The sequence below is a fragment of the Amblyomma mixtum genome, chromosome 2 (genome assembly GCF_055824585.1).
Source record: "Amblyomma mixtum isolate Tamu chromosome 2, ASM5582458v1, whole genome shotgun sequence".
NCBI classification, from domain to species: Eukaryota; Metazoa; Arthropoda; class Arachnida; order Ixodida; family Ixodidae; genus Amblyomma; species Amblyomma mixtum.
Genome location: NC_143013.1, coordinates 49,796,065 through 49,815,214, shown reverse-complemented (window position 1 = coordinate 49,815,214; position 19,150 = coordinate 49,796,065). Strand labels below are relative to the sequence as shown.

Sequence of the window (19,150 nt, the reverse complement as noted above, 5' to 3'; positions counted from 1 at the left end):
CAACATGAAAGTTTTAGTTACAGCCTGAACACATGTATATTTCTTATCAAAAGCTTATCCCATTACTATTCAAATTATGCACTTCATAAATGGCAGGAACAGATCGTCGCTTAATATTGCCCAACACCTTTAACAACCACACCGGGATCAAGTTTGCGGTTGTTAGAAATGCACTAAACTTGGTGTGAGATGAGTGCGACAGTTTTATCAATATGCAGCGTTATACGGAGCGCTGTAAGTGGTTTTTCTGTGTCCACGCGTTTATGACGTGCGCAGTATTGCGGTAGTTTTTCTGAGCATAATCCTGCGCCTCATTAAGCCTGCAGCTGCCAGTCAGTGCATGTGGTGTTTTCATCTGTTGTTTGTCCCATGCAGCTCGCGCTGTTTTTTTACCATGGCCGATTTGGCTTTTCGTCTGCAGATTGCTCACTTAGGGTACTGTCGTCGTTTAACAAATCCACCCTCCAAAAATACTTGAAAAAGCACGCCGAAGTCTCTGATGGAGGCGTTTCTACTAATTCACAAAAACTTTGCAATGCAAGACAGGCCTGAATAATCGGGATGCAGAAAACGAAGGAATCATGCAAGAATACGAAACGTACATGTTGGAATAAATTGAGCAGCGAAGGGAATGCATTTTTTTTTTGCGACTTGCTGAAACATAGAAAAGATGATTTTCTTTCAAGTGGAGAATTCTACAGCACCGACATATCGCTTTCTCACGGCTCACGTTCACAGTAGTAGAGTTAAGCAGCAAGGCCTAAACCTTTTTCGTAAATGCTGCAGGCTGCAGTCACTACTTGGTAAGGTAAGGCTGCTTCAAAGAGCATAAGCATGTCTTTTCTTCCAGTGATCAACCATGAGGCCGTCAAGTCGCTGACCAGCATTAAATGAAAATCTGGTGACCAACTCATTTAGGTGGAAGGCACTAAACAACCGTGAAGCTCTCCAAAACTGGCAAAATGCCTTGTATATCAGTTTCTTAGCCGTTTATTTGGCACTGCAGGTGTAGCAGAAAGATATAGCCCTTCTGAGGACATTTTTTCAGCGGTCGTGGTATAAGCTGGTTACTGTGTAGAAGATGAAACATATTAATGTTATCTCAATCTTCTCCCTACGAAGTGCATTTTAGTTATCCCCTAAATTGGTTTCTTTCAGCCTAACCTTTCGGAGAAAGGCAGCAGGCAGAGTATTTGCTGATAATTTCCAAGAGAATTTTTAGATTTTCTTCAGAAGTGTTGTCAAACTCAACCAGTGCAGCTTGCGGGTTTGATTAAGTTGTTAATGCAGAGTTGGTAGAGGATCAGGAGTTCATATCAGCGGGCACAATTATTTCAATACCACCCACTATCACGAAGAAGTGGCATGTACCCGCCGCTGCCGTAAGCGATAGACAAATGCGACAACGCGGGTTGCTTTCGCAACGAAGCGGATAATCAAGAGAGCACCTGTAAGCGTTAACAGTAGCCGGTTATCTCGCAGAACGCTAGAGAGCGCTGGGAGACTGCAACGTTCGCCACACGATTAGGGGAGATTCACGTAGTGTTGCTTGAGGTCGGCAGAAAGAAACGTTCTCTGTCAGAAGTCGTGCTTGAGGCCCAATAATGAATGCTGCTATTCCCACTTCGGCTTTAGTGTTTACGCAGGCCATTTGGAAAGACCCACACAAGTTTAGGCTTCGCTCTGCAAGAGAGCTTCCTCCAGAAAGGTTACTGAAAACCGAAATGCGCAAAAAAATTTCGTGGAAATTTTTGGTGACGTCAATACGGCGAGAATAGGTGCTTCTTCAAAGGGTACCATGGTCAGAGCTGAGTAGACTTTTTTTTTTTTGCAATGTCAGTCAACTGTAATGGGTTCGGACAAAAGCCTGTTAATGGTCTCTGTAACTGCAGCGCTAAAGTTAGCATGAAATGCTGGCTGTAAAATAGGAATTTGTCATCGAGACGTAGAAGTTATGATTAATTTTACACGAAAAAGCATAGCTACAAAGAATCCTATTGATCAGGACACCAAGAAAATTTAGTTCCTAAGGAGAATAAAAACACATTATCTTTGATAATGTACTTCAAACAGAATAAAGCAGTCCGGAATCAGTGGAAAATCACCAAAAAAATGTAACCACCTTCATTTGTAAATGTAGCTGAACAGATGACAGCGTCGCCAGTTTAAAAAACAGAAACCGCTTGACCAGCGTGCGCCCCAGCCTTTGTTTTCTGTGAAATCTCCAAACAGGACAGCGTGAACCAGACCTATCTACAGCTCGTGCCGAGCCAGACGTCGCCATCCCTTAACGATGACGTCCTCATGGCGTCTGTTACGAACGAAAAAAAAAGCAGAAATTTAGGCTGGCAGTTCGTGAGCAAAGTAAACACGCCTGAAATATTTGTTACAGAATCATGCATGAAGATAGAGTGACATATGAACGCAACGCACGGAAAGAATAGAAATTCCTCACACTATGATTCACATTTCAGACATAGAAACACTGTAAAACGTACATTATCAGTAAATTAAGAAGACTTCTGAACTGAAACGTAATCCGTGGAAAGTCAAGCAGATGCACTAAATTGCAGAAAAATGTCTCAAAGTTGTGTTCATGTGTTTAAGAGAACGGCCGTCTTAAACGGTGTACCTACAAAGGCATGCAAAGGAGAGATGAATTTAATGATTTGAAGGGCGAGGAGGTAGGCCGGAAAAAGGGATATCTGGCCTGCGACTTACACGTAAACATTAACAACTAATTGGAAAATTAGCTGCGCACCTTCCATGGTATCTTTTTTTAACGTCGCTTTACCAGATAATACGGATAAGGAGACGGCAGTAATCATTATTTTCTACAACAAAAGCACAGATATTTCAGCTCTTTGATTTTGCATTTCTTCAAGAAATATGTTTTCATGCCACGGGTGAAGAAAGGATACTTCACCCTGCAGTGGTGATTTGCATTAAAGCGCGTTCATGAACTTGAATCACATTCCGAAATGTTTCTCAAATATAAAGTGAGAATCGATTTGTTATTGCTGGAAAGCACGAGATAAATGTGGCTGCCACTCTACTAAACTCGAATATAAAAACTTTTCTGTGCGTTCTGGCATCAGGGTCATTACCGAGCGCGAAGTAATTATTCTATCAACCCGACATATGAAGGACAATGTTTTAAAACTCATTTCAGTGTTCAGACCGCTCTGTTGCTTTTCTTTCATTTCTCGGTTGAACGCTTTGCCGGTCGAGACTGCAAATACATGAGCATCTAACGAATGAACCAGAGCCATTGATAGCTAGACAGGGGTATGCAGTGATGGAATACTCAAAAACATGAAGGCAACAAGCAATACAGAAAAAAAAAACAGGAAGACCGTGATGCCGAAGGCTGAAGCGGCCTTCCGTAAGCGACGTTCTGCATGCTGTGCTGGAGTAGGTCGTTTCTGCACAGAGGGATCGACGTGTGAAGACCTCGTAAGCCGTTCCTACTTAACCGGCGAGAATCTGCCAGTTACACCTACGCCGAAAGATTCGTTCGCCACCACCACATTGAACTCGGGAGTAATATTCGCTGCCGCTGACACTCAATCTGAGCGCCGTCAAGTTAAAAGGCGTGGCAGTTAACGGCTTTTTCCGAAGAGTCGCAAAAACGTTTTCTTTCTATGCACTGTCCTCTCCTAGCTCTAGGTGCACTGCGGCTGTGCCTTGTTCTCGGCCAAGCCGATGCAGTAAAATTTCTCAAAGTTGTCTTCACGTGCTTAAGATCATTGCCGTCTTAAACGGTGGACGTGAAAAGGCATACAAAAGAGAGATAAATTTAATATTAGAAAGGCCAACAGGTCGGCCGGAAAGAGAGATATGTGGCCAGCGAATTACACATAAACACTAACAACGCATTGGAAAATTAGTTCTATGGTATCTTTGTTACCGTCACTTCAGATGATATGAGTAAGGAGACGCCAGCACTGATTTTTTTCTACAGTGAAAGCGCCGAGATTGCAGCTGTTTGTTTATGCATTTCTTGAAGAAATATCTTTTCGTGTCACGGCTAAAGAAAGCATACTCCACCCTGCAGTGGAAAATCTTGGAACTGATAAAATTGTTCGCAGGTAGTCTATAAGTGCCAGTGAGATATTAGTGCTCCGTCTAGTTAGTAGCCCCGCTAGGTTTGCAAATTGCTCAGAGGTGAATAATGAAACGTCACTTAGAAAGTGGCTGGAGCGTGTAAATGTAGATTCTATCTTCTTTGGAAAATAATGTGATTTATATTAAAGCGAGTACAGGAACTAGAATCGCATTCCGAAATGTTTCTCAAATGTAAAGTGAGAACCGGTTTGTTACTGCTGGCAAGCGCGAGCTGAATCTGGCTGCCGCTCTACTAATCTCGAATATAGAAACTTTGCTCTATATTCTGGCATGAAGGTAATTACAGAGCGCAACGTAATTATTTTATCAACCCGACAAATGAAGGACAATGTTTTGAAACTCCTATCACTGGTCAGACTGCTCTGTTTCTTTTCTTTCATTTCTCGGTTGAACGCTTCGCCAGTCGAGATTGCAAATACGTGAGCATCTAACGAATGAGCCAGAGCCAGTGATAGCTAGACAGGGGTATGCAGTGATGGAATACTCAAGATATGAAGGCAACAAGCAATACAGAAAAAAAAAGAGGAAGACAGTGATGCCGAAGGCCGAGGCTGCCTGCCGTAAGCGACATTCTGTATGCTGTGTTGGAGTAGGTCGTTTCTACAGAGAGGGATCGACGGGTGAAGACCCCGTGAGCCGTTCCTACTTAACCGGCCAGAATCTGCCAGTTAGACCTACGCCAAAAGATTCGTTCGCCACCACCACATTGAACTCGGGAGTAATATTCACTGCCCCTGAACGTAGCCTGAGCTCTGTCAAGTAAAAGGCGTGGCAGTGAAGGGCTTTTTTCCGAAGAGTAGCGAAAATGTTTTCTTTCTATGTACCTCTTTTCCTAGCTCTGGGTGCATTGCAGCTGTGCCTTGTTCTTGACCAGGCAGTCGGCTCTGGAAGTGATAACCAGCCTGAATCGGAGACATCGGCTGCCTCTGATGTAAGCATGCGTCTGTCTTCGTAATGCTTCCCAAGCAAGTAGCAGGGAAATACGTTAGAAACCGACACAATGGCTATAAAGGAGGAATAGGAAATTTGAGTTCAGATAAGTGAAAGCCATTGCCCCTTCCGCTATGGTCGCGCATTCTTTTGGTAATGTCCCAGCAAAATACAATTAAGGCGCTTTACTGAGCGCTGCACGAGAACTGTATAACTGCACCGCGTATCTTTTAGAAATATTATATTAAATTCGTTTAAGGAATATTGGGCTTCTGTTGAAGGACATAATTGCAAAAAAGTACGCTGCACACATTTTTTACCTGGTTGTTGTTTCCTTTTTGCCCAGTTCTTATAAATGTCATGACATTTAGCGGACCTAGTTAGCCCAAATGGGGATTACATGAAGAAAACGCTGGACATTAGACATTTGATCGCTGAGGCACTCATGTTTTTAGTCCGTGCAGTAAAACATTCCCAGAATGGCAGCGCGGGTTCTCATATCTGGCCAGTCATTACCCATTATGGAATTTGCGGGTTCCTCGCAGGTGTTCAATCTGTTTAAGGACACCGTTGCTGTGCGAGATGTCAACCCTGATCCCAAGTTCAAATGCCTGTCCGGGACACGCATCCTTTTTGATCCCAAGAATTCATCTGCCGCATACCGCTGGTCGCTGAATATCGACGGAGATGAGGAAACGTAAGTTCTCCCAAATGATGATGATGATGATGTCCTCGGGCTGAATGGCACATACCCACGGCGGGGGATTGGCCAGGGTGCATAGCGGATACAAACGCACTCAAGTACAGGGAATGGAGTATAATTAAATTTAAAATTTGGGACACAGAGCTAGAATTTGTACAATACAAAAAATACGGAGAAAGAAAAGTTGTGAATTCACATTCTAGCAGAGGAATCTACCAGATGAAATTATATAATTGTGAATAGAATCGAACACTGGTTTCAGGGCATATCCCTTGGCGCTTGCCCCGAAGGATAAGAGAATTGGAATAGATAGAGGAAGCCCAAGCCGAGCGAGGGGGATCTCCAAGCAAATTCTACGGAGAGCAGCGAGCCGCCTGCAGGAGAGGAAAAAATTTTCTATAGACTCAATTTCGCCACAAGACTCACAAAGGTTGGATATCGAAAGCCCCGATCGGCATAAATAAAGATTTAGCCGCGGTATCCTGCAGCGCAAAAGGGTCATGGACACCTCACATTGCCTCGAACTGCACATCCGCACACTCCAAGGAAATGCCAGGTGTTGAAAATCCGCTGCAGCGAGGAGAGGCTCATGGCTCAAGGTGTGGAAACGCTGGAATCGCTGAAAGCGTGCTAAAGTCAAGTAAATAGTATTTGGGACGAAAGGGACAATAGGACCATCAAGGGCAGACTTCGCTAAAAAATCAGCCCTCTCATTAGAAACAATGCCACAGTGCCCAGGGACCCAGTGAAAGCGAACTTCTGAAACATGTGGAGGAATAAAAAATTGAAGGGAACGGCTCATAGGAGTATCACTCGAGGTTTCGAGCGCTGCCAAAACAGAAAGGTTGTCTGAGAGTATAATAACCCGAGTGACACTGCAGGGAATCCTTATTAAGGCCAACTCAATGGCCAGGAACTCAGCTACAAAAATAGGGGTATAGTCAGGGGCCCGAAATGAGTAACTCCAATCAAGAGCCCTTGAGTAAATACCAATAGCGGCCTTTTCATTTTGCTGGGAGGCATCTGTATAGACGGCAATATGGTTAGGAAAATTGTCTAGGTACTCCTCTATGAGCCCATTTAACATATTGGCGGGCAGGTTCTTAGCATTCCTTGGGAGGGTGTTGTCAAAGAAGACCGCCGTGTCAGCCCGCCTGTGGTTGACCAGTACTAAAGATCTCACTGATACAGAAATATTTGACAGCAGGGAGTTAGTGAACACCACCTGAGGGAGCTTATACCGAGGCCAGGGAGTACCAAAGAAGAGAGTTGGGTTCGTTGTAAATATAGGGTTAGCCAATCCAGGAACAGGCTCCAAAGACCTTAAAAATGTCCGCACAGTGATAAGCTCAAACCGGGAATTGAGATCAGGTATCCGCGCCTCCAAGTACAGCACAGCATTAGCTACTGATTTAGGCAGACCTAAGCAAAGGCGCAGAGCGCGTCGCTCCATAACAAACAGGGGTTCACGCTTGTACTTTGGGCACCCAGAAAAGAGAACGGAGCCGAATTCAAGGATTGGCCGTACATAGGTCTTATAAAGAAGTAGTAGAGTGTCTCGTCGCATACCGAATTTTTTGTTGCTGATCCTCACCAACCGGCCGAGGGCACGCTCACCCTTAAGCGCAATGCTTCTAATGTGTGGCCGCCAGTCTAAATGCGGGTCATATATTATACCCAAGTATTTTGTTGAATCAACTTGCGGGATGAGGATAGAGTGATACGACAGAGAGATGTAAAGAGGGGTTGCTTGTGGGAAAACAAGGACGGCACACTTGTTCACATTTAAAGTTAACTTTATGCTGTCTAGCCAAACTTCCAGAGCATTTAAATACTCTTGCAGTAATTGGTACAGGATATGAATGTCTTTGGCAGAAGCGAAAAAAGCAATATCATCCGCATACACATAAACTTTGACGGCAGGGTGAATAGGGATATCACGCATTAGTATGTTAAACAATAACGGTGAAAGAACGGAGCCTTGTGGGACACCTCTAGACTGGGCGTATGTTGTAGAAGTTAACGTACCCTTAGAACAAAAGAACGCTCTATTCTTCAAGAACTCTCCTATCTACGCAAATAGGTACAAAGGAGGTTGTACATTAGCCAGTTTATGAAGCAAAATGCTGTGTTCAACGCTGTCGTAAGCCTTTGCAATATCTAAAGTAACCAGAGCTGATACCTCATTTTGCCTCATAGCAACCTTAATACGGCTCTCCAAGTCTATGTGCGCGGTCCAAATCGAACACCCCCGGCGAAAGCCAATCTGAGCCTCGCTAAAACCTTGAATACTCAGAATATGACTCGTGAGGCGGCTGAAGACTACCCGCTCTACAAGCTTAACCAAATTTGATGTGAGAGCAATCGGCCGAATATTGTCGAGATCAAAACCCTTCCCCTGCTCTTTCAGCAGTAAAATAATTTTCGCTGTTTTCCAATTTTGTGGAATCCAGGCTTTTTCCAAAGACCAGTTCACAATCTGCAAGAGGTACGGGGAAAAATCTTGCATTAGGATTTTAAGCATGCCAACTGTTACTCCGTCAATCCCAGGGGCAGCAGATTGCAGGCAATTAACTACGGACGCTAAATCAGAGGCAGATACCTTAGTGAAGTCTCCACCCAAATGAAACGGGGTTGATGGAAAGGTAGTGCGAGCTTGAAAACGCACAGCAAGGCCTTGAGCTATGGACTCTAGTATATCTTTTTCGTCCCGAGGTGGCAATACTGTGGACTGAGAGATGTGAGAAGAGGGCAGCACATGAGTATGTTCCATGAATCTATAAAGAGACTTCCGGTTGACAGGATTAGACAGATAGGTGTTCAGGCTGGCATTGTAATCATCCTTAGCCTTAGATATTGTTCTTTTAAAAGAGGCTGCAAAGAATTTGTAATTTATCCAGTTCTTTGGGCACTGGTTGTGCGTTAGACTCTTCCATGCAGCTTTCCTTCGACGATAGGCTTTTTCGCAGTCGTCATTCCACCAACTGGAATGAGTCTTATTTACAACGCCTGACCGGACTGTAAAGACTGCTCGCCGAGAGGCGTCTAACACTGAATTTAATACCAGAGGGCCCCCGTCAGATTTATCGGAGGGGGAAACAGACGAGAGGGCCTCACCTAGGAGGTTCTTGAACAGTGTAGTATTTATAAATTTTTGTGGCGAACCAGTCGCCCTGACTGGACTGCACGCAATAGTGAAAGTGATTGGGGAGTGGTCACTGGACGTACCGCAGTCAACTGTACACCACGAAGATACCGCTGTACCATTAACTGTTAGCGTTAAATCAATTGCTGATCGAGAATTAGCCCTCATGTAAGTTATGGCGCGACTATTGTAACAGCACACGCCGTTTGCTGACATCCAAGACCAAAGTAATTTCCCGCTAAAGTCTGATCTGAAACCCCAAATTACATGATGAGAATTGAAGTCCCCAGCTAGAACTACTCGTCTGCTGATGCGCAGTAACGCATCGAGCTCATCCGTCCTACGGACTCCTGCGGGGAAGTAGATATTTGCCACCGTAACAGGGGCGCACTGCGGAATAATGATTTCAACGGCAAGTATCTCACAATCAGGTCTCATAATTTTGTGAGACACTTTAGCACGATGATACAGTTTCGTTGAAATCAATGTTAGTAAGCCCCAACCCCTGCCGTTTGGGCGATCATTTCTAAAAACGGAGAAATTTTTAATTGCAAATGGGCGATTAGGATTGAGCCACGACTCCTGTATTAAAATAATGTCTGGACTATGTTTTAGTATAAGCTGCTGTAAATCGGGGAAAGAAGATGATATAGAGCGACAATTCCACTGTAGAACAGATATTCCCGCCATGATTATTGCTTTAAAAACGTAGCCGCAACAGCCTCTTTCAACACATCTGTTTTCTTTGAAATTCCAGGCGAACTTTTCTTAGTCTTACCATGATGATGGTCAGATTTCGATGGAGAAGAGGAAGCACGACGCTTCTGAGATGGAGTAGTCATTTCAACATCTGACTCACAAGCGTTAGAGAGGGGGACTTGGTCAGAGTCATTTACATCCACGGACGTGGAGGTAGAAGGGGTGGTGGGCTGAATAGCAGCAGTGGCAGAGGAGGAAGGACAGGTAGACGAGTTGAGGTTACTTAAAGCCGATGAAGCAGCCTGCGCGGAAATGACCTGGGACAAGGCGTCGCTGAACGTACTGATCATGCGGTCAAGTACGCCAGCAACAGCCTTCTCCACCGCAGCAACAACGGACTTAGTTAAGGCTGCCTCCACATCAGCAGTGGACGTGCGGGCAATACTTGCGTATGAGCACTGCCGTCTGTCAAGGCGGGCGTATGCATCAGCGCGCGAGCACCTGTCACGCTGAATAATGTCCAAGACGTTCTGCTCATCGGCACGCTTGGGGCAGGTGGGGTCGTCAGCTGTGTGATCAGAGTGGCAAAGACAGCAGCTAAGCGACTCAGAAGTGCAAATATCGTGTGCATGATCACCGCCACAAACGCGACAGCGCGTTGCGGACTTGCAAGATTTGGCACTGTGACCGAAACGCCAGCAATTCTTACATTGTAAAGGACGGGGCTGCAGTGGGTCTACACGGTACACAATAGGCCAAACTTTGATCTCGGACGGACAAGAGTACCCTGCGAATGTTGCAATAACCGACTCCGTTGGTGTTCGAGAGCCTCCAGCCTCTCTGCTGCAGCGGTAAACTGAAAGGATGCCAACACCGGCGTCATGAAAGTCTGCAAGAATTTCCCCTGGTGTAGCGGAAGGATCCACACCGCGTATAATTCCTTTTACGCAGGCTAGCTGCTCTGGAATGAATACCTTCACCGGTAGTGAGGCGAAAGAGGTGCACTGCAGCAAATCAGCAACGCAATCCAAGTGAACCGATTTGCATAGAATTCCTCTGTTGCCAAATGGTCGCACCTCCGAAATCTCAAGATAGTGGCTGGTGGCTGCCTTCAGCTGCTCCTGGATCAATCGAGAGTTTTTTATTTTAATTACTCCATCTCCTACAGGGACCAGCGCCACAGGGATTAGCTTTACACCGTTTCGACTAAAAGATGGTAACGGCAGATTTTCAGCCGGTAAACTGGCGAACCAGGTTACCGGACCTGAGCCCGGGGAAGACATAGCCATGGCGGAAAACCTACATCCAAAGGGGGAAAGACCTGGCCAAATCCCCCACTCGCGGAACGGCCTCACCAAAATTTGAAGACGGCCAGAAGACGCAGAGGCAGTCCGTGGTAGAAGCAGCTCCAACGGGGAGGAGAGGGAACAGCAGGACTCCGTGCTTGATGTGCGGCTGGCACAGACAAAGATCGCCGAACTTCTTCTTTCACGCTGTCTTACAATGCAGGAAACACCCTGTGGTGCTCTTCGGTCCAGGCACCAGACCTGGTACATTTACCGCGATTGTAAACTCAGGTAAGGTGGAACGCACTCTTTTCATCTTTTCTCGGGAAGCGGCAACAACACTTTCTTGAAATCACAGGAAATGCAGGAAATCCCATATTGAGGTATTGCCCCCTGAGTGCCGTGGTCGGGAAACGCTACGAAAAAAAGAAAAAGCAGAACCCAAAAGCTGATTCTGAAAATGTTTGCGCCAAGATATTCATTGCCCGCAGGTGCTTAAAAGAGAAACCAGACATCACGTAGTTTACGCAGCACTCGCAGACATTACTGTCTGCACCTTACTTTCGAGCTCTTATCCTTTTAAGCGGTGCTGCACTGAAATATAAGAAAAACAGTTTTGTTTTTTTTAGCGTCTCCTCAACAGCTATTATGACCCTTTTTTTTTTGCCGTACGTTGGTTATCTATGGATGTCATGCCAGCCTTGCGGCCGGTTTATATGGTCTGGCATGATGGTGCTTGAAACCTTACTTGTTCGTCATGCAAGAATGGCTGAAACACAACTGTGATAATTTGCTGGCATTCTGCGTTAGTATTCAAATATAAAGCACTCATTTGAATAAAAATATTTAGCAGGCCAAAGTGACATCCACATCTGAGGTGGAAAAAGGCAAACGTGATCGGTATCCCTATTCCCTGTTAGGTCTAACGAAATCAAATATGGTTACCAATCAATACTTCGATGGTGATAAAAACAGCGGCGACCACGAGGACGCCGAGGCATGCAGCAAGCTGATATGAAAAAGACGACGTTAGGGTTTGGGTCCAAAGTATAAAATTACGATGCCAAATCTGGAGAAATACCTGGTTTTACATAAAATGAGGTTCCCAAACCAATAACCGCCGAAGCGTCGCATTTATGCCCAGTTCGACGACGCACGCAAGAGAGCACTCTGAAAACAGAGAAACTGCGAAGAACCCATACTGCATATTTCCTTTTTCGCAGTTTTAGATAATTGCTCAAAGGCAGCTCCGCCGGCGACACCTCAGGGCCGGACGTGGATTGAGCCAGCGACGAGAGAAGTCAAAATAAAGGGCAATCAAAATAGTATCGTTATATTTATATTCAGGATCCCGTTACGGCTTTTCTGGCCATTAAAGCTCCCGCGAAGCTTCTTTTGAGGACAGACGATTCCACAATAAGGTACGTCAGCAAGGCACCAGCAAGGCACCAGGCAAGCAAAGCAAAGGCACCAGAGCGCAGTACCACAACTTGCAGAGGGACTGAAGTGTTAACATTGTCTTGATAGAATCGCCTGTTTCATACAGTTAAGCGCGGAGTAACGTAGGTAGGCATTACAGTGTTTCATAATTTCCACGTAAAAGGGACAACATTAAGACCCAAGTTTTGTACACTATTCGCACTTCAGCGTGCGCTCTACCCGAGACGAAATTGGCGATTATTACGGCTATAGGTGCATAGAATGACGATAGTCCATCCTAAAATAGGGACTGTGGTTTCTGACAGACGCGGCACATTCAGGCCAGGCGGTGTATGAAACCTTCGAATGGTGGTACGCGCAAGGCATACTGAAGCCACCGAGTTTGATGCCGTCGTCCGCTGTCACTAATGACGCCAACGTTCGCAACCCTAAAAGATAAAGGGCGAAATAATGACTGCGAGAAAGCATTTCACTCAGTGGAAACCTCAGTAGTCATAAAGGAATTGCGGAATCAGGGTGTAGAAGAGTATTATGTGAAAATACTGGAAGATACGTATAAAGCTTTACCTTGAAGGTCACCTTGGCAAAACCTAGCGTAGCAACAAAACCGTGCAGAAAGAAAATAAATATAGCTGTGACTGGGTTTCGAACGCGCGGTAGCGCGAACACATTATCTCAGCTGGCCACTGGCTGGCACGAGGGCACTATGCTATCGAAGCTTTTTTTTTTCTTTCATGGTATTTATTTGCATGATTTTGTACAGAAAGGATATATATATACAGATGTGTTTGTGTATACACACACTCACTATGCTATCGCCGCAGCCAATTACGCCTCGTGTTAACAGCAACGCACTCGCGATCTGTGCACTGCACATCGTCGTCTTCATCAACTTCTTTCGGCGGCGTCGACAGATCAGTGTAGCTTAACCTCAATAGGAGCTTAATCTGACTTTAATATCGTCGCCGTGCAGACGACGTAGCAAAGCAAAACCGTGAGCTAACCAGGCAAAACACATGCTTTCGCACGTCTGCCCAATTTGCCTGCGTTAAAATCTACTTTTTTTTCATCAGAGATTTCAACCACCCGGGCCCCGCCGCGCAATCATCATCAGGGGCGTTCTTGTAGGACAGAGATCAAAAGATGCCGACAGGAAAGAAAACTTACAAGCGATTGGTGGACCAATCTGAAGGAAATGCATAGCATTAGACTTTTTTTCGTTCCGGTTTGCATGAAAGGGTAAATCACACACATTTCAGGATTCAGGATTTTATTTTCCTTTATCACTGATGGGCGAGGAGAGGCTAGGACTAAAGGCATTTGAGTGTCTGACTGAGGTCCCAGCCCCCTCGTGTACAGGATCGAAAGCAAACAAAGCAAAGTAGAAAAATGATCACATTCAAAGTAAGAGAATCTATTTTTCAAGAAATGCACTGAGCTAGCACTCTGACGTAACGAGTAATCATCTATACAAACCAGAAATATTATACAGAATAAGTGGACATAACTAAAGCTGGAAAAGTGTACTCTTGGTGTATGCGAAGCAGTTATAATAAAATAGGACCCGCCGCTCGGCTGTTGGCGCCAAAGACGCGAGTTCGATCCCTGCAGCAGCGGCCGAATTTCGATGGAGGCGCAATTCTAGAGGCCCGCGTCAGTGCACGTTAAAGAACCTCAGGTGGTCGAAATTTCCGGAGCCCTTCACTACGGCGTCTCTCTTAGTCTGAGTCGCTTTGGGATGTTAAACCCCAATGAACCAAACTTAACCAGTTATAATAAAATAGAACAAAGAAAATAATTGTCCGTGGGTAAAGCACAATGAAACAACGAAGAACAAGCGCTAAGAAAACAAACTTTATTGTTCACTTAGTAGCCTGCCTCCAGTATTCGCCGACCCTCGCTCGGTTCTGGAGGTGGCTGGCATCCATCCACTTCAACGGAAGAGTGACATCCTTCGCGTGTTCGCCGTACTGCCATATCCATTGCTCTTTCCAGCTCACATTCCTTCTCACCCTGCACTTTCCAAGGTAGTCACAGTGGACCGAGTTGTTCCCATGGCGACCACTATCAGGTTGCGCATTCCTGGGCTCGCTTCATACCCTCGTCTGTCCAAGGTCACCACCCTTTAGGTTCTTCTCTTGTAATGGTTTTGCTTCAGTCTACTTTGCCACGTGCTAACCGTGGCTGGTGGCAGGTTGGTTTTCAGAACCAGGTGTCAGCTGGCAAATGGAGGCGTCAGAGAACGGCGTACACTTTTTTCGGACATGAGGTTTAATGCCATTGCATTAGAAAAAAAAATATAGCAGATAGTTTAGCATGGTTAAGCGCGGAATATCGGGCAGTAGCACTAGTAAGGTCTTTACGTTCTAACGGCTTTCGGGCAAAAGGTCTTCAACCAAAAGGCCTTTATCCGAAATGCAATTTACCAAGAAGTTCTTCACCCTAAAGGCCTTTACCATGAAGCTTTTAGCGTAAAGGCCAAAAGACCTGGGTAAAGGGCTAAACGCCTTCACTCAACTGTACACACCTGGAAAATTACCCCCAACGTGGTGGGCAGGCAGCCGCCTCCCACAAACCAGGCTTCAGGGACAGACGTACGTACGTACGTCGCCTTTTTCTATTTCAGGCATACATACGTGCGTACGTACGCACGTACGTACACACGTGAATACAGCAACAGCTTCGGTCATCCATGGCTTTGTGTGCCTTTCGGATTTTTCTTTTGTGCCTAGTTTGCAAGTAAGAGCCTCTTTTATGCTAGCTTCGAAAAGTTTGGAGCCATCATGCCTTCAAAAATTTTCCTGCGCAAAATATTTTTTCAAAAAGTTCTGAGAGAAACAGGCTAACTACAAATTATTAAATCAAAACTAGGATATTCGTTGAAACGCTTAAGAAATTTCACTTGAAGTGGCTTGGGTTTGCTGTCGCATAGCGTCTATCATTTTTTTCGGCAATCAGCGAACTACAACTTTTTAAATAGAATCTTGGGAGAACTTGTTTCGACATTTCGCAATCTTGAATGCACATGGAGATAACGAACCGCTTTCGTTTCATTGCAGATATCCTTCATCCTGATTACTCTGTTTCCCTGTACAGTGACTACAAGACATGTATTGTGTGGGAAATACACTATTTCGGATACCGTAAGGATCTTTTCATTTACATTCAGTGAAAAAATATCTCTGTATAGCCCATGATTCGATTCGTCCTGCACGGCTGGTAAAATACTCGAGCCGTTTTAATCTTTTGAGGTATATCCTGCCAACTTTGTCAGGAAAATTTAGTCATGGATTTCATAGTGCTCTTAACTTCCTTGGCTCAGACATGTTAATGCTCACGAAGCTAGGTTTACGAAGTGACATTGAAGATTTCCGAGACAGTACACTGATTTTTTAACTGTCGCATTTCCGTCAGCACGTAAAAAGAACAACGATTAGCTGTTTTGCCCGCGAGAGTCAGAAATGCCTTTACTAGTCAATTGAACGGATGCACTTATTGTTGCTTTTTGAAGCCTGGATGGGCTCGTGTAAGGGTGCGGCGAATAAGTAACAAAATTGTCGGTAACAGTTAAGCGCCGCCTTAAGAGTATGCCGCGATAGCATTAAAGGATTAATGCCCATATATGCAGAATTGGTCATTCTTTACCTAACATTCATAGATCCCTGGGAGTCCTCATACCACACGTAGCGAGGTGGTGCCGAGGGTTAAGCGATGCGCCACTGCCCTGGGGTGGAAGGTGCTGCCATCGGAGGGGCTTGTGCGACCAAAATCATTCTTCCTGGGCAACCTCTCGCGGCCAATAATCAAGTTAACTGCCACTTGCCATGGTGCGCAGTTTGCTCGCAATCCACCGGGCAGGTTGTGATGACGTCACAAGGTTACCTGACTAAGGTGGCCTACTTTCCTCCTAGGCTGCTTCTCTGGGGGATTTTTCGTGGAATGTTTTCTCTCACTTTTCATTCACGACGCCGAATTTTCTGCGACAGGAGCTCCTAAACGCTGTCGCGTTAAAAAGACATAGAAGGACCAACAAATGAAATAAAATCAACCGCTAGTGCCTGAGAAAAATGGTGCACGAATTGCCTTAGTAAAGTGCATTCGCTCACAAATTGAGTAACGTAAGCTTAAACACACACGAGCCGTGGCCCGTCGGTGTGTGTCCTAGACCTTTATACGAGAGCAACGTACGGGCAATAGTTACCGTAAGCGTTAGCAACGAGTCCCATTTATGTACTGCTTTGTCTTATACGGAATCACAGTTTTCTGTAAAGGTAGCAACATACGCACAGTGCGGGGACAGCACTCGGTGTTTAGTGTTGTTCTATCTAGATGTGACGTTTTTATCGAAACTTCAAACTTTTGAATGGTCGGTGCAACTAAATAGCTTTAATAAAACGGCGTGCTTGTACAACACAGCCTCTTTAGTCGCACGCTCCACCCACCCCGAGAATGTCTCCAAATTGTGCAGGACTTAAGTAAAGATAGCAAATTAAAGTTTCAGAGATTGTATGCTGGCTTGTGGTACACCTGTGCTGGCGCAGGTTCCCTATGACACGAATCGCATAATTAGGGTTTGTCCATGTGGCTGTCCAGCGGCAGCCATATCTGTTTAGAAAACGGCTCTTTTAACATGCCTAAGAAAAGAAAGTGTATGTCAACACAGTTGCGTCAAAATAATAGTGTTGTTCGTAGGAAATTTGAGTACCATGGTCGCTGGTCTGCTTCCGGCACTTTTGTTCGCACGGCTCTGCGAACTTTTCCACAGCTGCATATGCAATCAAATTTTGAGTACAGCACAAATCGCATGCGGAGAATTCCGGCTGTCTTCATAGCAGCATAAAATTTAGGAACTGCATAAAGCCAGAGCGAAAGTACGCCTGGCGAGACACGCCCACTATCGCGCGTGCAGTCCCCCAGCGCGAAGCGATTAGCCGAGCTCGCACTTCACATAAATCAGACTTTCTTGCGACACATCGGATGAGATGGACATATTCACGCACGGGTCGGCGTTCTTTCGCAAGAGCGTCACGGGGCTCTGGGTCGGTGTTAGCTGACCGTGCTTCCCAATTACAGGAGCTCGGGAACCAATTGCTGCCAAGACAGCTTGGGGCTTTTTCAATATTCCCCCCGCTTATACCCGATCCCACCAGGCAGAGCTCAGTCCGAGAACGAGGAGGCATCCTCGCAGTCCTGGGTCTCTGTCAGGACATTTAGGACTATCGGGTCCGAGCTGGTTTTGTATAAACTTTATTTTATATTTAGTTGCGATAAACTCCTCAGATAGTACCAGAAAACATCTGGCAGCAAGACTTGCTCCGTGTCTTCCGTTTTCGCTTAGGATGAATACGTCGCCGCAGCCTATCGCGCTGCGTGTTTCAAATAGTCGTCTTCGCCATACTTGATCCGCTGATTCGGCGTTCCGAGTAGCTTGGCGCCAATAGCGCAACCCTCGTGGGGAAGTTGCGTAATCGCGTGAGGGAAAAAAAACCAGACTCGCTTGTCTACGTCGCCAACGACAGCTTTGTGTAGCCGCACACGAAAGTAGTGAAGCGGCTGAACTCTTCGGTGAGGCCTGTGGATAGCGATTCAGGGCTATTGAAAGCCGATAAAGCAGCGACGTACGCTGAGCGCACTGCCCAGAACGAAAGAGAAGCTCAAACAAGGTGCGAGGGAAACCGACTGTGCTGTCCTGTAAACAAAAGTGACTGATAGCAATGGCTCTTCAATCTGCGAAACCAGCCATGGAGACCATCAGCGCACTGATAGGCTACAAGAAGAGAAGTGGACGGTAAGGGAGAATGCTAAACAGCAAAAATACCTTGATCAATAGTCTTGTGCGGCCACCGCCATCTACGATCCATCCAATATGGCAATGGCTTCTATGGTTGTACCCACTCTCGACGACAGAACAGGCTGAAAATATCTTATGTAGGGATCGCAATAGGACTGAATACATCCGATGCTATGGTTTGGTAATGGAGGAGATTCTAAGGAAAGATAAACATAGAAAAGGATGGCAGACAGTGAGGGAGGCAAACGACATCAGGGAGTTTGCGGGTACACGACGACTGCAGCTGCCAAAGAACATGCTTAATAGGACCTCAATGGGAGAGTTCTTCGTACTGCACAGGCTGATGGTGCTAATCACAAAACATTCTCACCCGGTGTTGCTCCCTCTTGTTTTGTTATGATAGTAGCCAGGTCAAGATATGCACTTGTGATATCACTGCTCTGTCACCTTGCCGGTCAATGTATGCGCTTTTCAGAGAATTGCCTAGGATCCACGCTGCGCATAAGGAAGCTTTGTGATCATAGGCACCTGCTTTAGTTTAGGCTGAAAGGAAATGCCATAAAATGTGTGTGTGCAAAGGACAAATGTTGGCTATGAGTGTTGGAAAGCGCCGTTGAGTTGAATGATTTCTATTTATTTTTTTCCGTCAGAGTGCACGCTGTGGGTGCTGTCGGAAAAGAAGAACTCGGTTCCGCAGGAGTGCCTGGATAAACATGCTGAACTCTGCGGAAAAGGCGTTGCGCTGTACGACAAAGATGTCTGCAAGGAAATACAAGTCTGATTCTCTAGACCCAACATGAGCGAGAAAAATATATCACCGGGGAAAGTGTAAACAGTCTGCAGAAATAAAGAGCTTAATCGAAACTACATGTCGGGATCTGGTGAAAAATTAAAGTTGCATATGTTTTGCAAAGAAAGTCCCCCTGTCCACTACAGCTGCTTAACATCCACATTTACCACTTGAGAGTTGTGTCGAAAATAACATTCCGCACGTACTCTTGAGGTCGGCTGTTTGTGTGGATAGGTAG

The 19,150-nt window shown here is 45.6% G+C and overlaps 1 protein-coding gene across 1 annotated transcript; it reads left to right on the top strand.

The window, feature by feature from the left end:
- The first annotated feature begins 3,360 nt into the window (after nucleotides 1-3,360).
- On the top strand, nucleotides 3,361-18,929 carry LOC149359296 (uncharacterized). The gene is made up of 6 exons (XM_089567632.1): nucleotides 3,361-3,385; nucleotides 4,965-5,059; nucleotides 5,604-5,755; nucleotides 11,115-11,182; nucleotides 15,391-15,474; nucleotides 18,773-18,929. The coding sequence occupies exons 1-6, from the start codon at nucleotides 3,361-3,363 to the stop codon at nucleotides 18,901-18,903; spliced, it is 555 nt and encodes a 184-aa protein (XP_089423758.1). The 3' UTR covers nucleotides 18,904-18,929.
- Nucleotides 18,930-19,150: the final 221 nt, after the last annotated feature.